General features: G+C 43.5%; 2 protein-coding genes across 4 annotated transcripts in view; one reads left to right on the top strand and one right to left on the bottom strand.

The window, feature by feature from the left end:
- CTNNA2 (catenin alpha 2) overlaps positions 1-19,039 on the bottom strand; it is a gene marked incomplete at its 5' end in the record, with an annotated part of 1,039,969 nt that overhangs the window by 344,365 nt on the left and 676,565 nt on the right. The window lies entirely within an intron of this gene.
- LRRTM1 (leucine rich repeat transmembrane neuronal 1) lies at positions 14,228-16,153 on the top strand (the record flags this gene model as incomplete). The annotated part of the gene is made up of 2 exons (XM_082642600.1): positions 14,228-14,258; positions 14,562-16,153. 2 exons carry the CDS (start codon positions 14,228-14,230, stop codon positions 16,151-16,153), a joined length of 1,623 nt encoding a protein of 540 aa, XP_082498726.1.

Below are 19,039 nucleotides of genomic sequence, written 5' to 3'. Positions count from 1 at the left end.
GAAGACCACCCACCACACAAATAGGTTGGAACTAGAAGCCTCTGAAATAAGCTAGCAACACCTTTATACTGAGTGTCACCTTCACTTTCCAGCCCTTGTTATGTACTTTCGAATTTACTGATTCATGAAGGTCAGAGCTGAAAGGGATCTTAGAAATCCTCCCAACCAACTTCCATTCTCTATATACAGAAGAAATGTACCTTAAAACCACAGACCTAATAAGTGGCAAAACCAGAATTTAAACATGGATATTCCAACTCTATGATCAGGACACACCACTATACCAGAAATATAATCTGGATTTTGCTCTTGAGAAATTTCAACCTAGGAGATGTGGGAAAAAATAGGGAAAGGGGCTTAGAAACAACTAGAGTGCAATTTTAGACAGCATGTAGCAGAGCATTTAGTTTATAGATGAGTCATAATTCAAAGAAAGTAGGGATTAATATGGACTTCTAGGACTGTGATTCCCCACTAATGAATGAAATCTTCAAAGAATGGAGTACTATCCAAAATGTTTTATAAATCCTAGTACTTAGCACAGTTAATGAAACAGAGTAAGTACCCATGACATGGTAGTTGAATGGATGGGCAGCTATATGGATTTGTGGATGGATAGTCTGGAGAATGGAAGTCCTCATAAAGGAAGTAGGATTTAGTAGGGGTTAGAATAAGAAGGACAGTGTAAAGGCTATACAGTTTTGAAACGAGCATTATTTACTTAAAGGATGTTGAAAAAACAACTTACTTGCAGCAGAAGACACTTACTAGGAAGTAGCATATGATGAATTTAGACACTCCATCTCAGTATCACACAGCTGATCGTCACCTATTCTCATGACTTTACTGGATTATGTTTAGACTGGTGTTGTAAGTGCAGGGAGAGTTTGAGAAACTTGTTAATGAATCCAGACTCCCACACCAAAATGAGATTTCTGAATGTGTGTGGTCGTTGGTATGCTGTTCCGTTCTTTTTCTACACAAATAGCAACAGATGGTTGGAGGGTGCCAAGAGGAGTGGGAATCCAGGAGTCAAATTTAAATTGCCCCATCTTCTCTTTTGCTGGGTCTCCTCTGGATGAACCCCAAGGGGAAGGAAGATTGTAGAAGAATTCTTTGGCTTTTACACAGCCAAAAGACTGATTGGTATGCAGCCTTCTTAGGTGTCCCATACTTGGATCTAGGGAATGCAGAAAAATCTCTAATCATCAATACCAGCTGTGTTAAGTAAGTGGCTTAGGTTTTCGATGCCTTGATTTCCACATATACATTGGGAAAGTGGTAGAATCTCATAGAACTTTTAGGAATAAATGGACTTAATATATTAATGTGCTTTACTTTAGAGCCAGAGATGTCACTCTATAAGGTTTGTTGGAGCTGATGAGGAGCTGGTGAACATTTATGAAGTGAAGATTTATTAAAAGGTACATCGACCCTTTAAGGAGGTTATCTTGTGTTCAACATTCCTCTTGTGTCTCCAATCCCATCACACAGGATCCAGCATGCTAGCTATTTCACAAGTTCATGAACATAGGCTTGTTTTGGCCTTAGGGCCTTGGTTCTTGCTATTCCCTCTCCTTGGAGTTCACATCTCCTGGAGATTTAATTGACTGCCTCCTACTCATTTTTCAGGTTTCAACTCAAATGTCATCTCCTCAAGGAAGCATTGCCTAACCTTAGATAAAGTAGACCCCTTCCCTCAAATTCTCTCTTCCACATGACTCTATTTTAACTTTCCCTAGCTATTCAGTATCTAAAAATTACCTTATATGTCTGTTTGCTTACAAAGTTACTCAGTCTTATTCAGAGACTAGAATATGCCTGCATATGTTAAGTACTCAACAGATATTTGTTAACTCCTAACTGGTGGGCAGATTGATTGACAAGAACAAGACCCCAAAGCATATACTTTGAAAACAGTATCAGTTATAGCTTCAAAGAATAAGTAATCCTCTCTGAAAAGAGCAAATACTCAAAGCAGACTTCATACAGAATGACATCAGTAGGCTTTAATGGAAAATTTCTCTCTCTCTCTCTCTCTCTCTCTCTCTCTCTCTCTCTCTCTCTCTCTTTCTGTTCAGCCTTGAGGTGAAAGGCAAACTAAAGGAGAGTGTTGGTAATTGTAGCCAGGTTCCTTCACTTAAAACAATGTCAAAAGTTGAGAAAAGCTCTAGGTCCTTTAGATGCCCAAGTCTGATCTCAGCCTGGTGAAATAAACTTGTATTGTGGAAAGCTTAGCCTCTCCTACATACTCCCCTGCCTCACTTCTGGGGTCTGAAATGAAGGGAATCCAACAAACTACAGTAATGCTTGATTTAGACCAGTGACTTGCACATGCTAGAAGCTTCATAAGTTCCATTGGTCTTATTACTTGTATAAAGGCCTAACAGTACCTAGGGACCTGTACGTTTTCTCGAGATATTTAACTTGTGGTCTTAAGATTGGAGCGTCAATCTTTCAACCTTCAGAAAACCAAGATCCAGTTAAGCAACTGCTCAGGAATATAAAAGTTCAGTTTAAATAAGTATGTGCCTAGCTGTTTCTACTTTAAAAATTGTTCTAACATCTAAATGGTTCTTCCCAGTTAAATACAATATTCTTTAATATTTATGTACTGTTATTTTAATTTTAAATTTCTATTTTTATAGGCAAAGGACAATTGAGCAGAAAAATGTTATACCCTCTCTCTCTCATGCTGTGAAGCAACCTGTTTTACTGTTTAAGCCTGTGTTTGTTCTGTTTCAATTTTACAGAGGAAACAGTTCTGGCACCTTTAAAAATCAAAGATCTATCACTCAACAGGAGAACATAGCAACCTAGGAAAGGGAATTATGAGGAACAGAGAAAAGATACAGTGCTTCTAAAACCTCACTGGGCTTATGAATCACCTAGGAATCTTGTAAAAATGTAGATTCTACTTCAAGTATATCTTGGGTGGAGTCTGAGAGTCTGCATTCCTAACAAGCTCTAGGTGATGCTTGTGCTGCTTGGTCCTTGTGTTTAAGGATGATGCTGTTTGGGTCACGTGGCTTGAGAAATAAAAATCACTTTAGAGCATTTAGTATTGTACTTAACAGTTAGAGTAACATTAAGCCAGTATTATTTTATTTAACCTACAGAAATGACCAAAAATTCTTCCTCACCCATGCAGAGATGAAGCCTCTTTCTCCTCTCCTTGAGTCAGGATGACCACATGACTAGCATTGGCCAACAGACAATAGCAACCTGCTGGAAGGCGAGACCTGAAAAGTACTTGTGCACTGAGACTTGCTCTCTCTTGCTGCTCTTAGAACCCTTCAATCACCACACAGTTGCACCAGAGCTAGCCTTCTGGAGGATGAAAGGCCGCATGGAAGAGAAACAAGGTCCCTCTGCCAACAGCCTGCCAATCGCCATCCCTTTGAGTGAAGCCATCCTAGGTTATACAGTCTCTAGCTAATTCTCCAGTTAACCACAGTCAAGCTGGCTTATAGAGAAGATCTGACCCAACACACAGGACCATGAGCTAAATAAAATGATTGTTTTTTTAACCACCAAGGTTTTTGTTTGTTTGCTTTGTTTTGTTTTTTTCATGCAGCCTCTAAAATATGAACTGATACTTAAGAAGGAGCAATAAGAGTTTAAGTCAGAGGTGCATAACACCATTTGTGCTTATGATTCTTTTTCCTTCTTGTCTTCATTCTATGTGGTATAATTTTGGTCTCATATAATAGAAATGGATATCAGTAGTTATTGCAATGGAATTTGAACTATCTTTCTATATTATAATTAAATTTATTTTTACCTTGTATTTTACTATGTTGAATCCTCCTGTTTAGAAGTTAAGCCACGTGCCCAGGTCACACAGTTTGTAAATGGCAGAACACTTTTTTAGCCTAGCACAGAGTCAGAAATTTCAAAAGTTCCTTGCAGTAAGTTATTCAGTGTCTCAATTATTCTGCTAAGATGCACATACAGAATTACATTCTGAAGGACATGATCTCCAGCCCTCACCTTGTTTCATGTTTGAGAAGGTAATGCTAGACCCAGTTACAAAGGAATGATCTTACACTGATATGAGATGCCAATGGCAAACCCTCTTGGGAGAAGGACTCAACATCAGCCAGTCCTTGACCCAGAGTCCTTAGACAGACAGCACTGGTGTTGCACTGTTCCTTTGCAGGTTTACTCACTGTTGGGCAGCCTCTCCCAATGTTGATGGTCCTTGACCATCTGGGCTCGTCTCAAAACCTGTCAATCTCCACCATATTTTTTCTTTTTCACAGCCATGTGAAATACCTATTACTCACAGTCTCATGGTCATGACTATATATTAAAAGCTGCTCACTACGGACTTGGGCAGTGTTCCTTACTTTGTGCCTCCTATTGAAGTGACCTCCACCTCCTCTGCTCCCTCCTAGTCTTCCACGTTGAGAATCATCACATTAAAAGAAGCTTTCCAAACTGGTATTCCACGAGCTGAATAACGCCTGCAGTGTCACTTGCTTATGAATAGAATAGGATTCTTAAAAATTAGAATTTGAAAGCCTTTAATCAAACCATGTACTTTGCAGATAGCATAGGCCATATACTCCCTATCACCCAGCTGCTTCCCACATCACAACACCTTGCCAGACTGCAAAGGCCTCTGATTGTACATCAGCTGTATTCTAATCTTTCTCGCTGAGGATTTGCATATACTGCCACCACTATAACTACCAAGCATGTTCCAGGGATTCCCTGATCTTTAGATCCAGATGTAACCTCTGTCCACATCTTTAACTGCTTACTCTTATTTATTTATTTATTTATTTGGCTGCACCTCACAGCTTGTGGCATCTTACTTCCCCAACCAGGGATTGAACCCAGGCCCTCGGCAGTGAGAGCTCGGAGTCCTAACCACTGGACCGCCAGGGTTAACTGCTTACTCTTAGCTCTATATGTTAGAGTTTTCATTCACATCTTATTCTTCCTTTCCTCCCATCTACCCTAAATCAATCCATTCATTGAAATCATCTTAAATTGTTTCTTGGAAAAAGCACCATTTAAAAGATTGTCAATCCCATTGCAAAACTATTCTTATACTTGTCCTGTCCTGTCCATCTCTGTTAATACAGTCAGCCTCACACAATAGCTCACTTGGGCAGATATGGGAAGCTCCCGGCTGCTCTCCTTGACTTCAGTATCCTTTTCCCCGCCCTTCGTGTTCAAGACCATCATCAGGATTATATTCCTTGTACCCACATTTTGGAAATCATAATCCAGGTTGAAAGTCTTCCCAATCTGGCTCTGAGCTAACACTCCAGTCTCATCTCTCCTCAATCCCCTCTCTTTCATTCCTGTGCTCCAGACACCATAAGCATCTCAGAAGCCCCTGTAGTTTTTTCACAGACTTTGCCCACTGAACGGAGTGGCCTCCCTCTGTCTATCTGGTCAACCCCTCCTCCTTTTCTCCCACCTTCTCTGACTGTCCTTGCTCAATTAGCTAGAGAAATCTCTCCAATCCCAGTTCTTGCTTACATCTCTGCCATAGCATGAATCATACTGCCTTGTTACCCATCACCTCCACTCCAGATCTAAGAATACCCAAGGCAGGCACCACATTTAATCTAACTTTACCTCATCAGCTAAACCTCCATTTGACTTAAACTCATGAAAAAATAAATAAATAAATAAGGACAGCAACAGACATTTATGCTAAATTATTAAAAGGTATTCTCAAGGTGACTGTGAGAGATTAAGCAGTGGTTTCAGAGAATGGGAGATGATTGAATAGAGACAAAAATGCATGCAACTGGTTAATTTACTACAGAAGGCTCACTGCTCATGGATGGTGGGGGATTTCCTACACAAACTAGATCTGTGAAATGAAGCCACATATAAATGGCATTAATGTGTGTGACTTCAAAAGTTTGCACCTTCCTGCGTTAGTAATTTGTGCCTATATGTCAATGTAATAGAAAGGCTTTTTATATTTAGCTCAGATTCCCCAGGCTATTGATTAGGCAAGAATTCAAACCAGTTAATAAAGTCAATTCAACAAGAATCTCTACAAAGCCGGCACTGTGCCAGACTGCACTAAGAGGAAAGGGGGCATGTTTATCACTGTAATGTGGCAATTCCGATGATCTTTGTATATGGTTTCTCATATATGATAGTCTTTCACACCTTTAGAGGTAGACATTAAAGGGTCCTAAAAACAGGAAAATAACAAGTCTTTCCTTAGGGAATTTCATTTTACCTGCAAAGACAAAATTAGCAACATCTGGAAAACAAGATAATTAAATGTCAAGATGTATCAGGGACAGAACTTACTACAGAATCAAATTGGTTCCATTATTTGTGGCTAGGATGAGGAGGTAAGACTTGCTAATACCAAGCAGAAGAACTGTAGTTGTCTGGCTATCCCCATAAATTCTTGGGGCCTGACAGAAAACTGATTCTTGCACCAGCATCCTGTTACAGTGTTTGTTTGAGATCTAAACCTTAGAATCACTTCTTGGTATGGTGAGAGCCAAGTTAAAGTCAAATATACCTATGGGTTTACAATTAAATAAATGCTTCCTAAGCTGTTTTGGCACATTGGTTTGATTTTAACAGATGTCCCAAATAAGTGGGTGAAACCATGAAAAACATGATTTCTCGTGATTGAGATAGTGTGTTGTGAATAGCAAAGAACAGAGTCTAGTGCATTTCACGAATATATTTAAACATTCTTACCTCCACAGTGTATTTTAAGTAACACGGCATTAAACTATTTTCAGACATGAACACCTTTGCGAAAATAATTTGGTTGGGCAGCCACTTAATAAGATGCAGCAATGAAATGCTTGTGAGCTCCCAGAAGGAGAATTGAAGACCCCAAAGCCCAAGACTCCACCTGCCTCTTCAGGAAGGAGGGAGGAAATGGCAATGGGAAGGAAGGATGGTTCCAAGGCGCCAAGAACGGATTCCGACAGGGATCTCAGGTGGTGCCCCAGCCAGGTGAGGGAAAGGGAACCAAAAGCTGTTTCTCTCTGTGGTGCAGTGAGTTTCTCAAGGAGAAGAAAGCAGCAAAACAGATATTGAGGGTGAAATATGTACAACCTTTCAGGAGGATAATCTGGCCTTATGTATTGAAAGTCTTTTAAAACTCCCCACTCTTTGAATACCAACATTACTTCTGGAATTAAAATTTAAAGACGCAGTTGCCTAAATGTGTAAGGGTATATGTCCCAGTCTGTTCAGGCTGCTATAACAAACTACCATAGACTTGGTGGTTAAACAACAAACATTTCTTTCTCACAGTTCTGCTGGCTTGGAAGTCCAATATCAAGGCACTTACAGATTCAGTATCTGGTGAGAGCCTGCCTCCTAGTTCATGGACGTCCGTATTCTCACTGTGTCCTCACATGACAGAAAGGGCCTGAGAGCTCTCTGGGTCTCTTTCATAAGAGCACCAATCTCATTCATGAGGGCTCCACTCTCGTGACCTAATAACCTCTGGCAGGCCCCACCTCCAAATACCATCACATTGGGGATTAGGTTTCAATATATGAATTCTGGGGGGCACAAACATCCAGTCTATAGTAGTATATGTATGAGGAAGTTCGTCCCAGTCATTTCATAAGAGCTAAAAACCATAAACAACATAATTGGTAAAAAAGGGAGATGGGTAAAATAAATAGAATGGTCTGTAGCCATTGAAGATGATTCTATCAATTTGTATTCTGGATATGGGAATATATCAACAATAAAAAAATAGTTACAAAGTAATATGCATAATGTTATCATATTTTTAGAAAATATAGATATATGTGAAATAGTAAAATTCTAAAAGAATATATACCCAAAACTTAATAGTTTATCTCCAGGTGGTTGAATTTTAGGTGACAATCTTCATTTAAAATATTTTTCTTGTTTTTTTCCCCTCATTTTTCATTTTTCTATAATAAAAAGGTAACACTTAGACATCCATGAGAAATACATACAGATTGACAGTGATAAGAAAACTGAGGTGTAATATAAGCCAGGAACTGCCTAAGGCTAGCATGTACAAGGGCTCTCTATACTTACTGCCTTACCAACAGTAAAACCAAACTTTATTAAGAGCCCTACTAAGTGCTAAGTATGGAGATAGACACAGACTTTGCATTCTATGTGTTTGAAATCTAATAGGACAGATAACAAGATTCAGAAGACGTGAGGTTTTTGTCCAAATTCTAGCACCCATCTTGGGCAATCACTTAAGATTTCTGGCCCTTCAATTCCTGAATTATAAACTAGGAAATTAATGATACTTGAGTTACTTTTTCAGGATAGAATTTGTGAGTGCTCCAACAGAATGCTTCTTAAAATTTAATTTTAACCTGGAGTTAATGGTAAAATGCAGATTTGATTCAATGGGTCTAGGAAGACACCTAAACTTCCGCCTTTCTAACGTATTCCAGGCCTGCTAGTCCTATGCTTACACTTTCAAGTTGCAAAATTCAAATATACATGATATCATTGAATTTTCCCCAAGAATCCTTTAAGATAGCCATCCTTGGTCCTATTTCACTGATAATGGAGTGACTTGTGTAGGATCAAACTGAGAGAAAATGGCAAAGCACGGAACCCCAGTTGAAGTATTTTTATTCCTAATCACCAAGATGTTAAGGTCCCATTCAGTTCTAAAATACTATAATTAGAAATGGCTGCCACACTCATATAAAGTGAACCACACCAGGAGCAGTATTGGTAGAGGTAAGCTGCTAATATAGTTCAGAAGAATGAGAGATCACTTTACATGGGAATCAATTAAGAAGTCATAGAAGGGAACTTCCCTGGCGCTCCAGTGGTTAAGACTCTGTGCTTCCACTGCAGGGGGCATGGGTTTGATCCCTGGTTGGAGAACTAGGATCCTACATGCCGCGTGGCATGAGCAAGAAAAAAAAAATGTCATAGAGGAAATTTGACATCAGCGTTGAAGGATGGCTAGAATGAAGGCAAGCAAAGATGGAGAGAGTATATACAGCAGTTAGGTATAATATGGCATGATCAGAGCACATGGCAGTGCAGAGGAAGCTTATAGAGAGGGGCCCAGGACAGCAGAACAGGCCTCAGGAACTAACCCAGGTATGTATTACAAAAGTCAAAGATAGCCCTAAGGTGTTCAGTCTTAGAGGTTAGAAGAATACAGCAAACTAAAATTTTCAGTATAGAATTGGAAGTCTTTTTTAAAAAAAAATTACAGTTCATTTAATGGCAAATGGTAATCATCAAATTAGCAATGGTTATCTTCAAAAGTTATTACAGTAGCTGTGCTGTCATTTCTCAAGGTTGGTCACTTACCTAAAGTCACACACACTACCCACATAAGATGCATCATACAAAGCAGACTTGGTTTATCACCAGTATTTATAAAGCCAGGCCTAGGGAAAGAACTAGGTCTGGGGACCAATGGTTGGTCTTAATATAGTGAATGTTTGGAAGCCCTTTACCAACTTCCTTCCTCTCCCAACACAGATTCCATTTGTCCCTGTATATCTTCTTCCCCCGGAGAACTAGGGAATTAATCCACTCATCATGATATATGCATTTCAGTTCCCCATCGTAGGTATGCCTTCACGATGCCCATCTCTCCAGTCAGTGAGCCTTGAGTCCTTAAACTACTTCATACACTTTACTTCCTTCAATGAAGCTTTTTAGCATTGGTCCCATTTGACCTGTCAGCTCTTCGCATTTGTATGTTCTAGAGACATTTACTCTCAAGCACTGGGCCATGTATAATTATTACCGGCTAAGCCTCTCAGTGTCTGCTGCTCTGCCCTACCTAAAGCTCCAGGAGGAAAGCACTAAGTCACTGCATTTATTTGGTTTACTCCCATGACTTAATATCAATGCAAGATGTTAGGTATTGCCTTAGTGCTATCCATATCACTACCTTGTTTTAAGAGGAGGATAAAGGTTGATAAGAACAATGACCTTTTTTCAATGTGTTCCTCCTAAGTGGATCTCCTGAGAGAAACCTTACAGCCCTCACCCTTTGGCCCCATATATAGCTTCAGAGGTGCTCTGTAAAAGACCAGTTATATGCTGTGTGCCCACAGGAACAACAGAGTTAATTCTCTCCTTTTGAATTTGTGACTCCCACCCTCCTCCCCTACATCTAAACATTTCCTTTTAAAGAAAAGCCAGTGCTCACTGCTACTGAAAAGTAAAGACAATCACATAAAGACCAAGGTCCAGGCTGGAGCAAGCAATGACAGAGCATTAAAATCACCACTTGAATTTCCCTTTCCTTGAACACTGCCAAAGATTACTATTGAAAGGCCAATCTTCAGAATGCGTACTCATTTCAGACTTTTGTCACTTGCACCTCTAGGTTCACAAACTATTTTGACTCAAATAAACAAATTGGAGGTGGCCTTCAGTTGAGATGAAATGGGAGAGGTACAATATTTCAAAAAAACAAAACTGTATGTGACCACCCCCCTAGCACCCCATCACATAAAGTACCAAGAAGAAGCAAGAAGGGTTTATTATGCAAAGGTTAATGTACCAGTATAAGGTTTAGAAGAGGAGGAATTAATTATGTCTCCCTCCTCCAAACTCTACTTCTGGCCTCTCCAGCTGCATCGAGCTTGCTCTTCCACCTCTTAGTTCCAGATTGTGTTTTGGCAAGCAGATCCATACTTCACATACCACTGAGTTCCTTCCCATTTGCTGAATCCACGTTTTCAAGATTCTTATCCTTTCTTACCCCACTCCCCAATCACATGTTGGCCTAATGGCTTGAGGTGCCTTTCTTGCTCAGCTACTATGGCAGTTCAGCAAGACATGCTAATTATCTTTCCCCATACAAACACGTAAAATAACAAGGGTGTTTGTAAAGTGTGTAAAGTATGTCTCATCAGCATCCAATGCTGAAGGAGAAGACATTTACCAACAGAAACTTGTGCCTGGCCCAGAAAAAGAGATTGATCATGTATACCCACAATCGTCACATTATAACCTGATGCATTAGATGTTCTCACAAGAGAGGTAAAGAGTTATGAGAGATCAAATATGACGAAAGAAAGAACTTTATGTGAGCTCTTTCTTTGTTTTTTTTTACTTTTTAGTGTGTTGGACCCTAAGAGGCATGAAATTAAAACTCATGAAAACCAGCTATATCAGCTTGCTTTGGTGACTCAAGAGTTGTCGTTTCTTGACTCAACTTTGCTGAAACACTTGATTCATGTTGTTCTTACTTAACCTAATTTGCATTGATTTAATCAGGGCTGGTATGCTTTAAATACATAATAAATTGGGATTCTGCAACTTAGATGACTTAGAATAGCGAAATTTCAATAAAGCTCATTTCAATCTGTTAATGTATACGGTTCTGCCAAGGGGTTTAAAACCGTAGAAAAGATGCAAACTTGCCACATTAGAAGTGGGAAAGATTTAAAGATACCATCCAGATGAAATGATTTGCAGGATAATAATGTGAAGAGCAATATATATATATATATATATATATATACATATGTATTTTTTAATTACAGCCTAGACATATCTTCTACGTTTTGAGTATCATACTTAGAAGAAAACTCACATATACATGCAGTGAATTTAATTTTATTTTCCTTCCTTCTTGCCAACACTCAACTCTTTTCTGCCTCTCTGTACCAGCTCTAGAAATCAAGTGACATCCAAAGTGGGACCTCTTCTTGCCCATTTGGCAGGCTCAAGCACCACTTTGCAAGCTGCCTGCATTAGGAGAATTTTCTTCCTAGCAGCCATGGGGATTGGGTGGCTTGTACTCACAATACTTGCTGAATGGTTGGCCAATGTTTACCCCTGCCTGCCCCAGCTCCCCAACCCTTTAGAGTTTATGGCTCAATCAGCCAGCTTGCTGTGAGGAATAATTGTCTTGGCAAGAGGTGAAAACACTTGATGGTGAAATTGTCTGTCTGTTCAAGTGTTCCGCAGCACCCTGGAGGTGCCAGTGCCCAGTCTAGAGTCAGGCAGGAGGTGATGGAGAGGTGACCATCCAGAATGGGAAAAGAAAACCACCACTTTGGTGCGGGACAGAAAATAACCTATCTGTGCCAGTAACAAGCTGTGAGAACGCGGATAATCACCCGATGTCTCTCTACCTCAGTTTCGTCATGTGCAAAGTTCAGATTTTCTAATGTCTCTTTTAGCTCCTAAGACAGCATGTGATGTCTAGGACATTTCAGCTTTGTTTTCCTTCCAATTGAAGGATGCATCTCAGAGATGAATGCCCAGGCCAGAGCTCAGAGGAATATAAAATGGAATGATTCATGCCCCTGTTCATATAACTTTTCCTGAAAAGTACCACTAGTCTTTGGTGACTTTGATTCCACTGGTTAGTACTGTCTTTAGCTTGAATGTAAGGAGTAACTTAGTTACTTGTCCAAAGCCAGTCCAACCCTGGAGCTTTGGTAATCCACCTCATTCTTATCAATGTGAGCACAACTATAGATAATGCCCACTTATTTTCAGTTCCTAAGAGTCAGACATGATGGGAATTAGAAGTGAGGAGCTGGAAATTCACATAGGATTCTCCCTATTACCTCCTCGGGCATATTTGTCAAGAAGGTAGGCTTATCCACTCACTTCCAGCAGGGTTTCTCTCTCTCTCTCCTCTCTCTCTCTCTCTCTCTCTTTTTAAAAAAAACAGATGACCAACAGGTCCCTGACAACAGCAATGCAGACCCTCTCCAGACCAGTTGGAACAAGACAGAGCTCAACCTAAGAAGCCTAAGGAGCCCATCAGCCCATCCATAGATGAGTGTTAATGGAAATAATCAGGCCAACACCTCTTCATGCTCAGATGATAATACAATTTAGTAACAGTCTCAAAGCTTAAGTACGGGTGTATATATAGAAAGGGGTAGGCTTCATGAGGGTTTAAACGACCCCTTCTCCTCTCATCCTCTCGCACATTCTCCTGGAGCGGAGTGTACTGCAGGGTTCTGTAATCACCATGAGCAACACGTCAGGGTCAGCCCTCCCGGTGTCAGACATTAGAATCTTTCTTTAATCCACCCGGGACCCCACAGACATCTACGGAGACTGGTGAAGCCCCTGCGGGATCTCGAGCAAGAAAAACTCCCTGTACACAGACATAGGTTTCTGCCACTCTAGGTCTCCTACCGCCGGGACCAGGATGGCTTTCCAAATCCGCTGAGTTTGGAAAGCATTCCCCCACCCACCACCTAAAAGGGCTGGCTGACTGCAGAACTCCAGTGCCCGCAAGGGAAAAAAGAAAAATCTCAGCCAAGTCCCCACAATCACTGCTTTCCTCTAGCTTCTCTCAAGTTGCTTTTCTAAAGCAAAGGACCAAATGTTGATTTCTCTACAGATTCCTACGTATCTCTTACACGTAGACAGCTTTAAAGGGGGAGGGGGGAACGTTCCCCAAAGGGAAGGGGAGGGCGGAACCGAATATTTCAGTCTCCCACTTGGAAATATCTTGTCGTTGATGATGCTTTTCCAAACCTCCATCCTCCCCTCCTTTTTTTTTTTTTTTTCTTTTTGGAAATATGGACCCAAAAGCTGAAAGTTATTTCCATTTCATCAAAGCACATATATGACTTTAGTGGTTCGGGGGAATGTTGGTTTTCTGCCCACCCCTTTTCAATCTGCTCATGTCTGAGGTGCTCCGGGAAGACGCACAATCGTGAGCAGCTTACGACACGCAGTGAGCAGTAGGTGCCGGTGCAAGCTCGCGCCTCACACTGCCTGGCGGAGGGAAGGAGCCCGGGCGCCGGGCGCCGCTCCCCGCTCCCAGCGCCGCCGCCCGAGTCGCCCGCCGCCCGCAAAGCATGAGCGAGCCCGCTCTCCGCAGCCGCCTCGGGCGCGAATGGCAGGCGGTCTCCGCGGAGCAAAAGGGGGCGCCGGTCAGCGGTCCTTTCCAATGACGGACATTAACCAGACTGTCAAATCCTGGGGAGTCGCGAGCCCCGAGTTTGGAGGTGTTTTTTTTTTTTTTTTTTTTTTTTTTCCCCCACAACGTCACAGTCCGAACTGCAGAGGGAAAGGACAGCGGCAGGAAGGCGAAGCCCCGGCTCCCGCACGCAGTTGGGAAACTTGCGGGTCCTAGAAGTCGCCTCCCCGCCTCGCCGGCCGCCCTTGCAGCCCCGAGCGGAGCAGCAAAGTGAGACATTGTGCGCCTGCCAGATCCGCCGGCCGCGGACCGGGGCTGCCTCGGAAACACAGAGGGGTCTTCTCTCGCCCTGCATATAATTAGCCTGCACACAAAGGCAGCAGCTGAATGGAGGTTGTCACTCTCTGGAAAAGGGTGGGTAAGACACTTTTTAATTAAATTCTTTCCCGAAGATTTTTTTTTCCTCCCTTTTCTTTGCTGCAGCATCTAACATGGACCAAATCACCATCTCTTTGATCTTTACGTGGCTGTGAACTTTCTATGCTGCCCAGCTTTCTGCATGCTTAGAGGTGAACGTGTGGCTTCGGGGAGGGGGGGTCCTGCTTTAGTTCAATGTATTTATTTGATTTTTGCCCTTTTCTCCCCCTCCCCCGCTCCCCCTCCCTCGGAATAAAATATGATGTAGATTTCTGACCGAGCGCTTCCAATGGACATTCTCCAGCCTCTCTGGAAAGATTCTCGCTAATGGATTTCCTGCTGCTCGGTCTCTGTCTATACTGGCTGCTGCGGAGGCCCTCGGGGGTGGTCTTGTGTTTGCTGGGGGCCTGCTTTCAGATGCTGCCCGCCGCCCCCAGCGGGTGCCCGCAGCTGTGCCGGTGCGAGGGACGGCTGCTGTACTGCGAGGCGCTCAACCTCACCGAGGCGCCCCACAACCTGTCCGGCCTGCTGGGCTTGTCCCTGCGCTACAACAGCCTCTCGGAGCTGCGCGCCGGCCAGTTCACGGGGTTAATGCAGCTCACGTGGCTCTATCTGGATCACAATCACATCTGCTCGGTGCAGGGGGACGCCTTTCAGAAACTGCGCCGAGTTAAGGAACTCACACTGAGTTCCAACCAGATCACCCAACTGGCCAACACCACCTTCCGGCCCATGCCCAACCTGCGCAGCGTGGACCTCTCGTACAACAAGCTGCAGGCGCTCGCGCCCGATCTCTTCCACGGGCTGCGGAAGCTCACCACGCTGCACATGCGGGCCAACGCCATCCAGTTCGTGCCCGTGCGCATCTTCCAGGACTGCCGCAGCCTCAAGTTTCTCGACATCGGATACAATCAGCTCAAGAGCCTGGCGCGCAACTCTTTCGCCGGCTTGTTCAAGCTCACCGAGCTGCACCTGGAGCACAACGACTTGGTCAAGGTGAACTTCGCCCACTTCCCCCGCCTCATCTCCCTGCACTCGCTCTGCCTGAGGAGGAACAAGGTGGCCATTGTGGTCAGCTCTCTGGACTGGGTATGGAACCTGGAGAAAATGGACCTGTCGGGCAACGAGATCGAGTACATGGAGCCCCATGTGTTCGAGACCGTGCCACACCTCCAGTCCCTGCAGCTGGACTCCAACCGTCTCACCTACATCGAGCCCCGTATCCTCAACTCCTGGAAGTCGCTGACGAGCGTCACCCTGGCCGGGAACCTCTGGGACTGTGGGCGCAACGTGTGCGCCCTGGCCTCGTGGCTCAGCAACTTCCAGGGGCGCTACGATGGCAACTTGCAGTGCGCCAGCCCCGAGTACGCACAGGGCGAGGACGTCCTGGACGCCGTGTACGCTTTCCACCTGTGCGAGGAGGGGGCCGAGCCCACCAGCGGCCACCTGCTCTCCGCCGTCACCAACCACAGCGACCTGGGATCCCCCGCCGGCCCGGCCACCACTCTCGCTGACGGCAGGGAGGGACAGCCCGACAGCACGCCTGAGCTGGCTACCGTGGCCCTCCCCGGCGGCGAACACGCCGAGAACGCTGTGCAGATTCACAAGGTGGTCACCGGCACCATGGCCCTCATTTTCTCCTTCCTCATCGTGGTCCTGGTGCTCTATGTCTCTTGGAAGTGCTTCCCAGCCAGTCTCAGGCAGCTCAGACAGTGCTTTGTGACGCAGCGCAGGAAGCAAAAGCAGAAACAGACCATGCATCAGATGGCTGCCATGTCGGCCCAGGAATACTACGTTGATTACAAACCGAACCACATTGAGGGAGCCCTGGTCATCATCAACGAGTATGGCTCGTGTACCTGCCACCAGCAGCCCGCCAGGGAATGCGAGGTGTGATTGTCCCAGTGGCTCCCAACCCGTGCGCTACCAAATATGCCTGGACAGCCGGGGCGGGCCGGCGAGCACCAGGCTGGGGTCTCCTGTCTGTGCTCTGATATGCTCCTTGACTGAAACTGCAAGGGGATCTCTCCCAGAGACTTGACATTTTAGCTTTATTGTGTCTTAAAAACAAAAACGAGATAAAACACAACAAAACCCCACTCCACAACCTTCAGGACAGTCTATCTTAAATTTCATATGAGAACTCCTTCCTCCCTTTGAAGATCTGTCCATATTCAGGAATCTGAGAGTGTAAAAAGGTACCAATCATTGATTTTTTTTTTGTAAACTTAAAATGTTTAAAATAAAATAGCATTTACAGTTTTTACAGACTGGTGTAACCTAAATGAATTGTTACCTGGTTAAGAGAGAAGCAACAGTTAGAATTTCCTCCCCCCCCCACCCTGTGTGTGTGTGTGTGTGTGTGTGAGTGTGTGGAGGGGTGATCTAGTGGCCAGAGGGAAAATCCAGAAATTCAGGAGCAAAGTAGCCAGGCTCATTTTGAAACATTAAGAAGGACAAACGGAGTTTATCAGGTAGATGCACCCCTCATGATTCAGGACTGAAAAAAGCAAGATCCTTTATATTATATCTGGGGGTGGGGGGTGCAGTGCAATCTAGCCACTTTAAAGCAGTTGAAAGGCGGACTGAGGACTGAGCATCCTTGCTCAGCCTTTAAGGCAGAGATCATGGCAAATGCTTTTTAAAAGGCAGTGCCACACAGTTTTTCTTATGAACAGAAAACATTTTTGCACTTAATACAAGCATCTTTCAAATCGATTCAAAATCTCACCCCCAAATGCCACTGGTTCACTATTCTCCTATGCCTTTGATTCACCAGACTTAGTAGCATTTGTTCCCTTTTCCATACTCTCTCAAGTGAAAGACCCTCATCTCCTGCTCTCTGGTCTGACTCAGGGAAATAAGGCAGAATACAAATGTTCTGTGATGAAAGCTGTGCTTTCTGGAGCATAGTGGTAAGACTGCAGCAAGCTGAGGCTCTCAGCAGCGACAGCACACTCCTAGTTGCTGTGGGGAGCAGTGGGAAAATCCTACCCTGGGCTGAACGCCTCCCTTGGTGCTGCTTGTAGCAGGAGACTTTAGGGGCAGATGGGATACAGAAGTGATGGGGGTGCGGTGGGATGGGGCAAATGAGCTGTTGATCCTATGTTCCAATGTTCCTGAAATAGGAATAATTTGTTAACCCAGGACAGAAAAGCTGCCTGTCTTCAGATTGCCCTGTTGTGTGATGCCTGCTTTCCTGTGTTGTCTTAGTTTTTTTCTGTGTTGGGGTCAGTGATTTCCCCTTCCCAACCTTCATAGGTTTCCAGGTCCACAGAGATGTGGGTTGTTTATTGAACTAAATTCAAGAGTGGTAGCAAGTGGCGGTGTGGGGAAGGGACAGGGGAGGAGTATGTGTGATGGATGGGAGGGGTCTTTCACTAGCTAGCAATTTAAGCAAATGTGTGATTGAAATAAACTGTTATGAGTGACAGCTGGTGAGCTAATGTTGTCCATGTCCAGAAGTTTTTCTCAAACTCATGTGCTCAGCCCTCTGAATGATCTTACAGACTGGCATCTTTCTTTTTTCCTTTTCTTTTGGGAGAGAGAGAGAGCCAAGTCTGACTAGCAGGAAGAGGGATAGGGGGAGAAAACATACGCCACCCTCTCCCAAAATGCAAATGCCTCTGGCCACCTACCTAAAAAGGCACAATCAGCTGTTTGAAATGCAGAATGGCATCACCAGGAGGTTTACTTAATCTGAGGGTTGGTAGTAGATTTCTCTTCTACCGATGGAGAACCCAATATGCCTAAAAATACTGCTTCTAAGAGGTTCTTTCAAGAGAAATATTTTGCAAATGTCTCTAAGATGTTAAGCCTTGGTAGAGAGCTTCTTACACAGGCACACGCGCGTGGGCGCGCTTGCGCGTGCGCACACACACACTCCCCATAATCTCATTTTCTCTGACCAGGAAACTTCCTCTTATTTTGTTTATAATTAAAACATGACTTTATGACACATACCATGCACGCAACACCCATTTAAAATAGTAATGTTCTAGAAGAGAGACGCTTTGATAACTTTGAGGAGGGAGTTTTGGATTTAGTCTAAGAATGCTCATTTGGGAATGCCATTGTAAACAGCTTCTCACTTGGAGGGCAGGGGTTTCAGGAACATCTATAATGAAACCTCAATAAAGAGACCTCCTCTAGGAGACAACAGACATTTTCTGGAAAAAAAAAAAATCCTCCAATTGTGCAACTGAAGGATTCAATTCAATCCTTGGATTCCATGGATTTGATGTGCTCCTAGGAAGGTTCCTGAAATCCAGTGCCAAAAGCTGCTCTGACTTGGTGCATTAAGGACAGTGTTGGTGTGCTTACAGGGAAAGCTTCCAGAAGCAAAGCCTTATTGGCAAACATCAGAAGCACAGATCCACCCTGCCCCCTAGAAATATGGATATTGGAAACTGGAGAATTTCTCCCCTATCTCTAAGACTTTTTCCCTCTTCATTCTTCTTTTGTACATGTGGCCATGAAAAAAAGCTAGAAAATAAGCCTGCTTTGTTATATGCTGTTGCCACCCCTACCCACCATATGACTAAACACCACATATGTAGAAGATCTGAAGTCCACGTAAATCTAATGAAATACTATTGTAAACAGGACTCTGTAACCTGAGACCTGGAGAACAAATGATGGTCATGAAAACTGTGTTCTTAATTTGTGTGTGTGTGTGTGTGTGTGAGAGAGAGATTGTCTCTGTGTTGTGTGCCTTATAGGCAAGGAAATATGTTTCCTACACAAACAGAGAAATTTAGCTCACATCATTTCATGCTCCTG

The sequence above is a fragment of the Mesoplodon mirus genome, assembly GCF_964341445.2.
Source record: "Mesoplodon mirus genome assembly, chromosome: 14".
Lineage (NCBI taxonomy): Eukaryota > Metazoa > Chordata > Mammalia > Artiodactyla > Ziphiidae > Mesoplodon > Mesoplodon mirus.
This window is presented reverse-complemented; position numbering and strand designations above follow the sequence as displayed.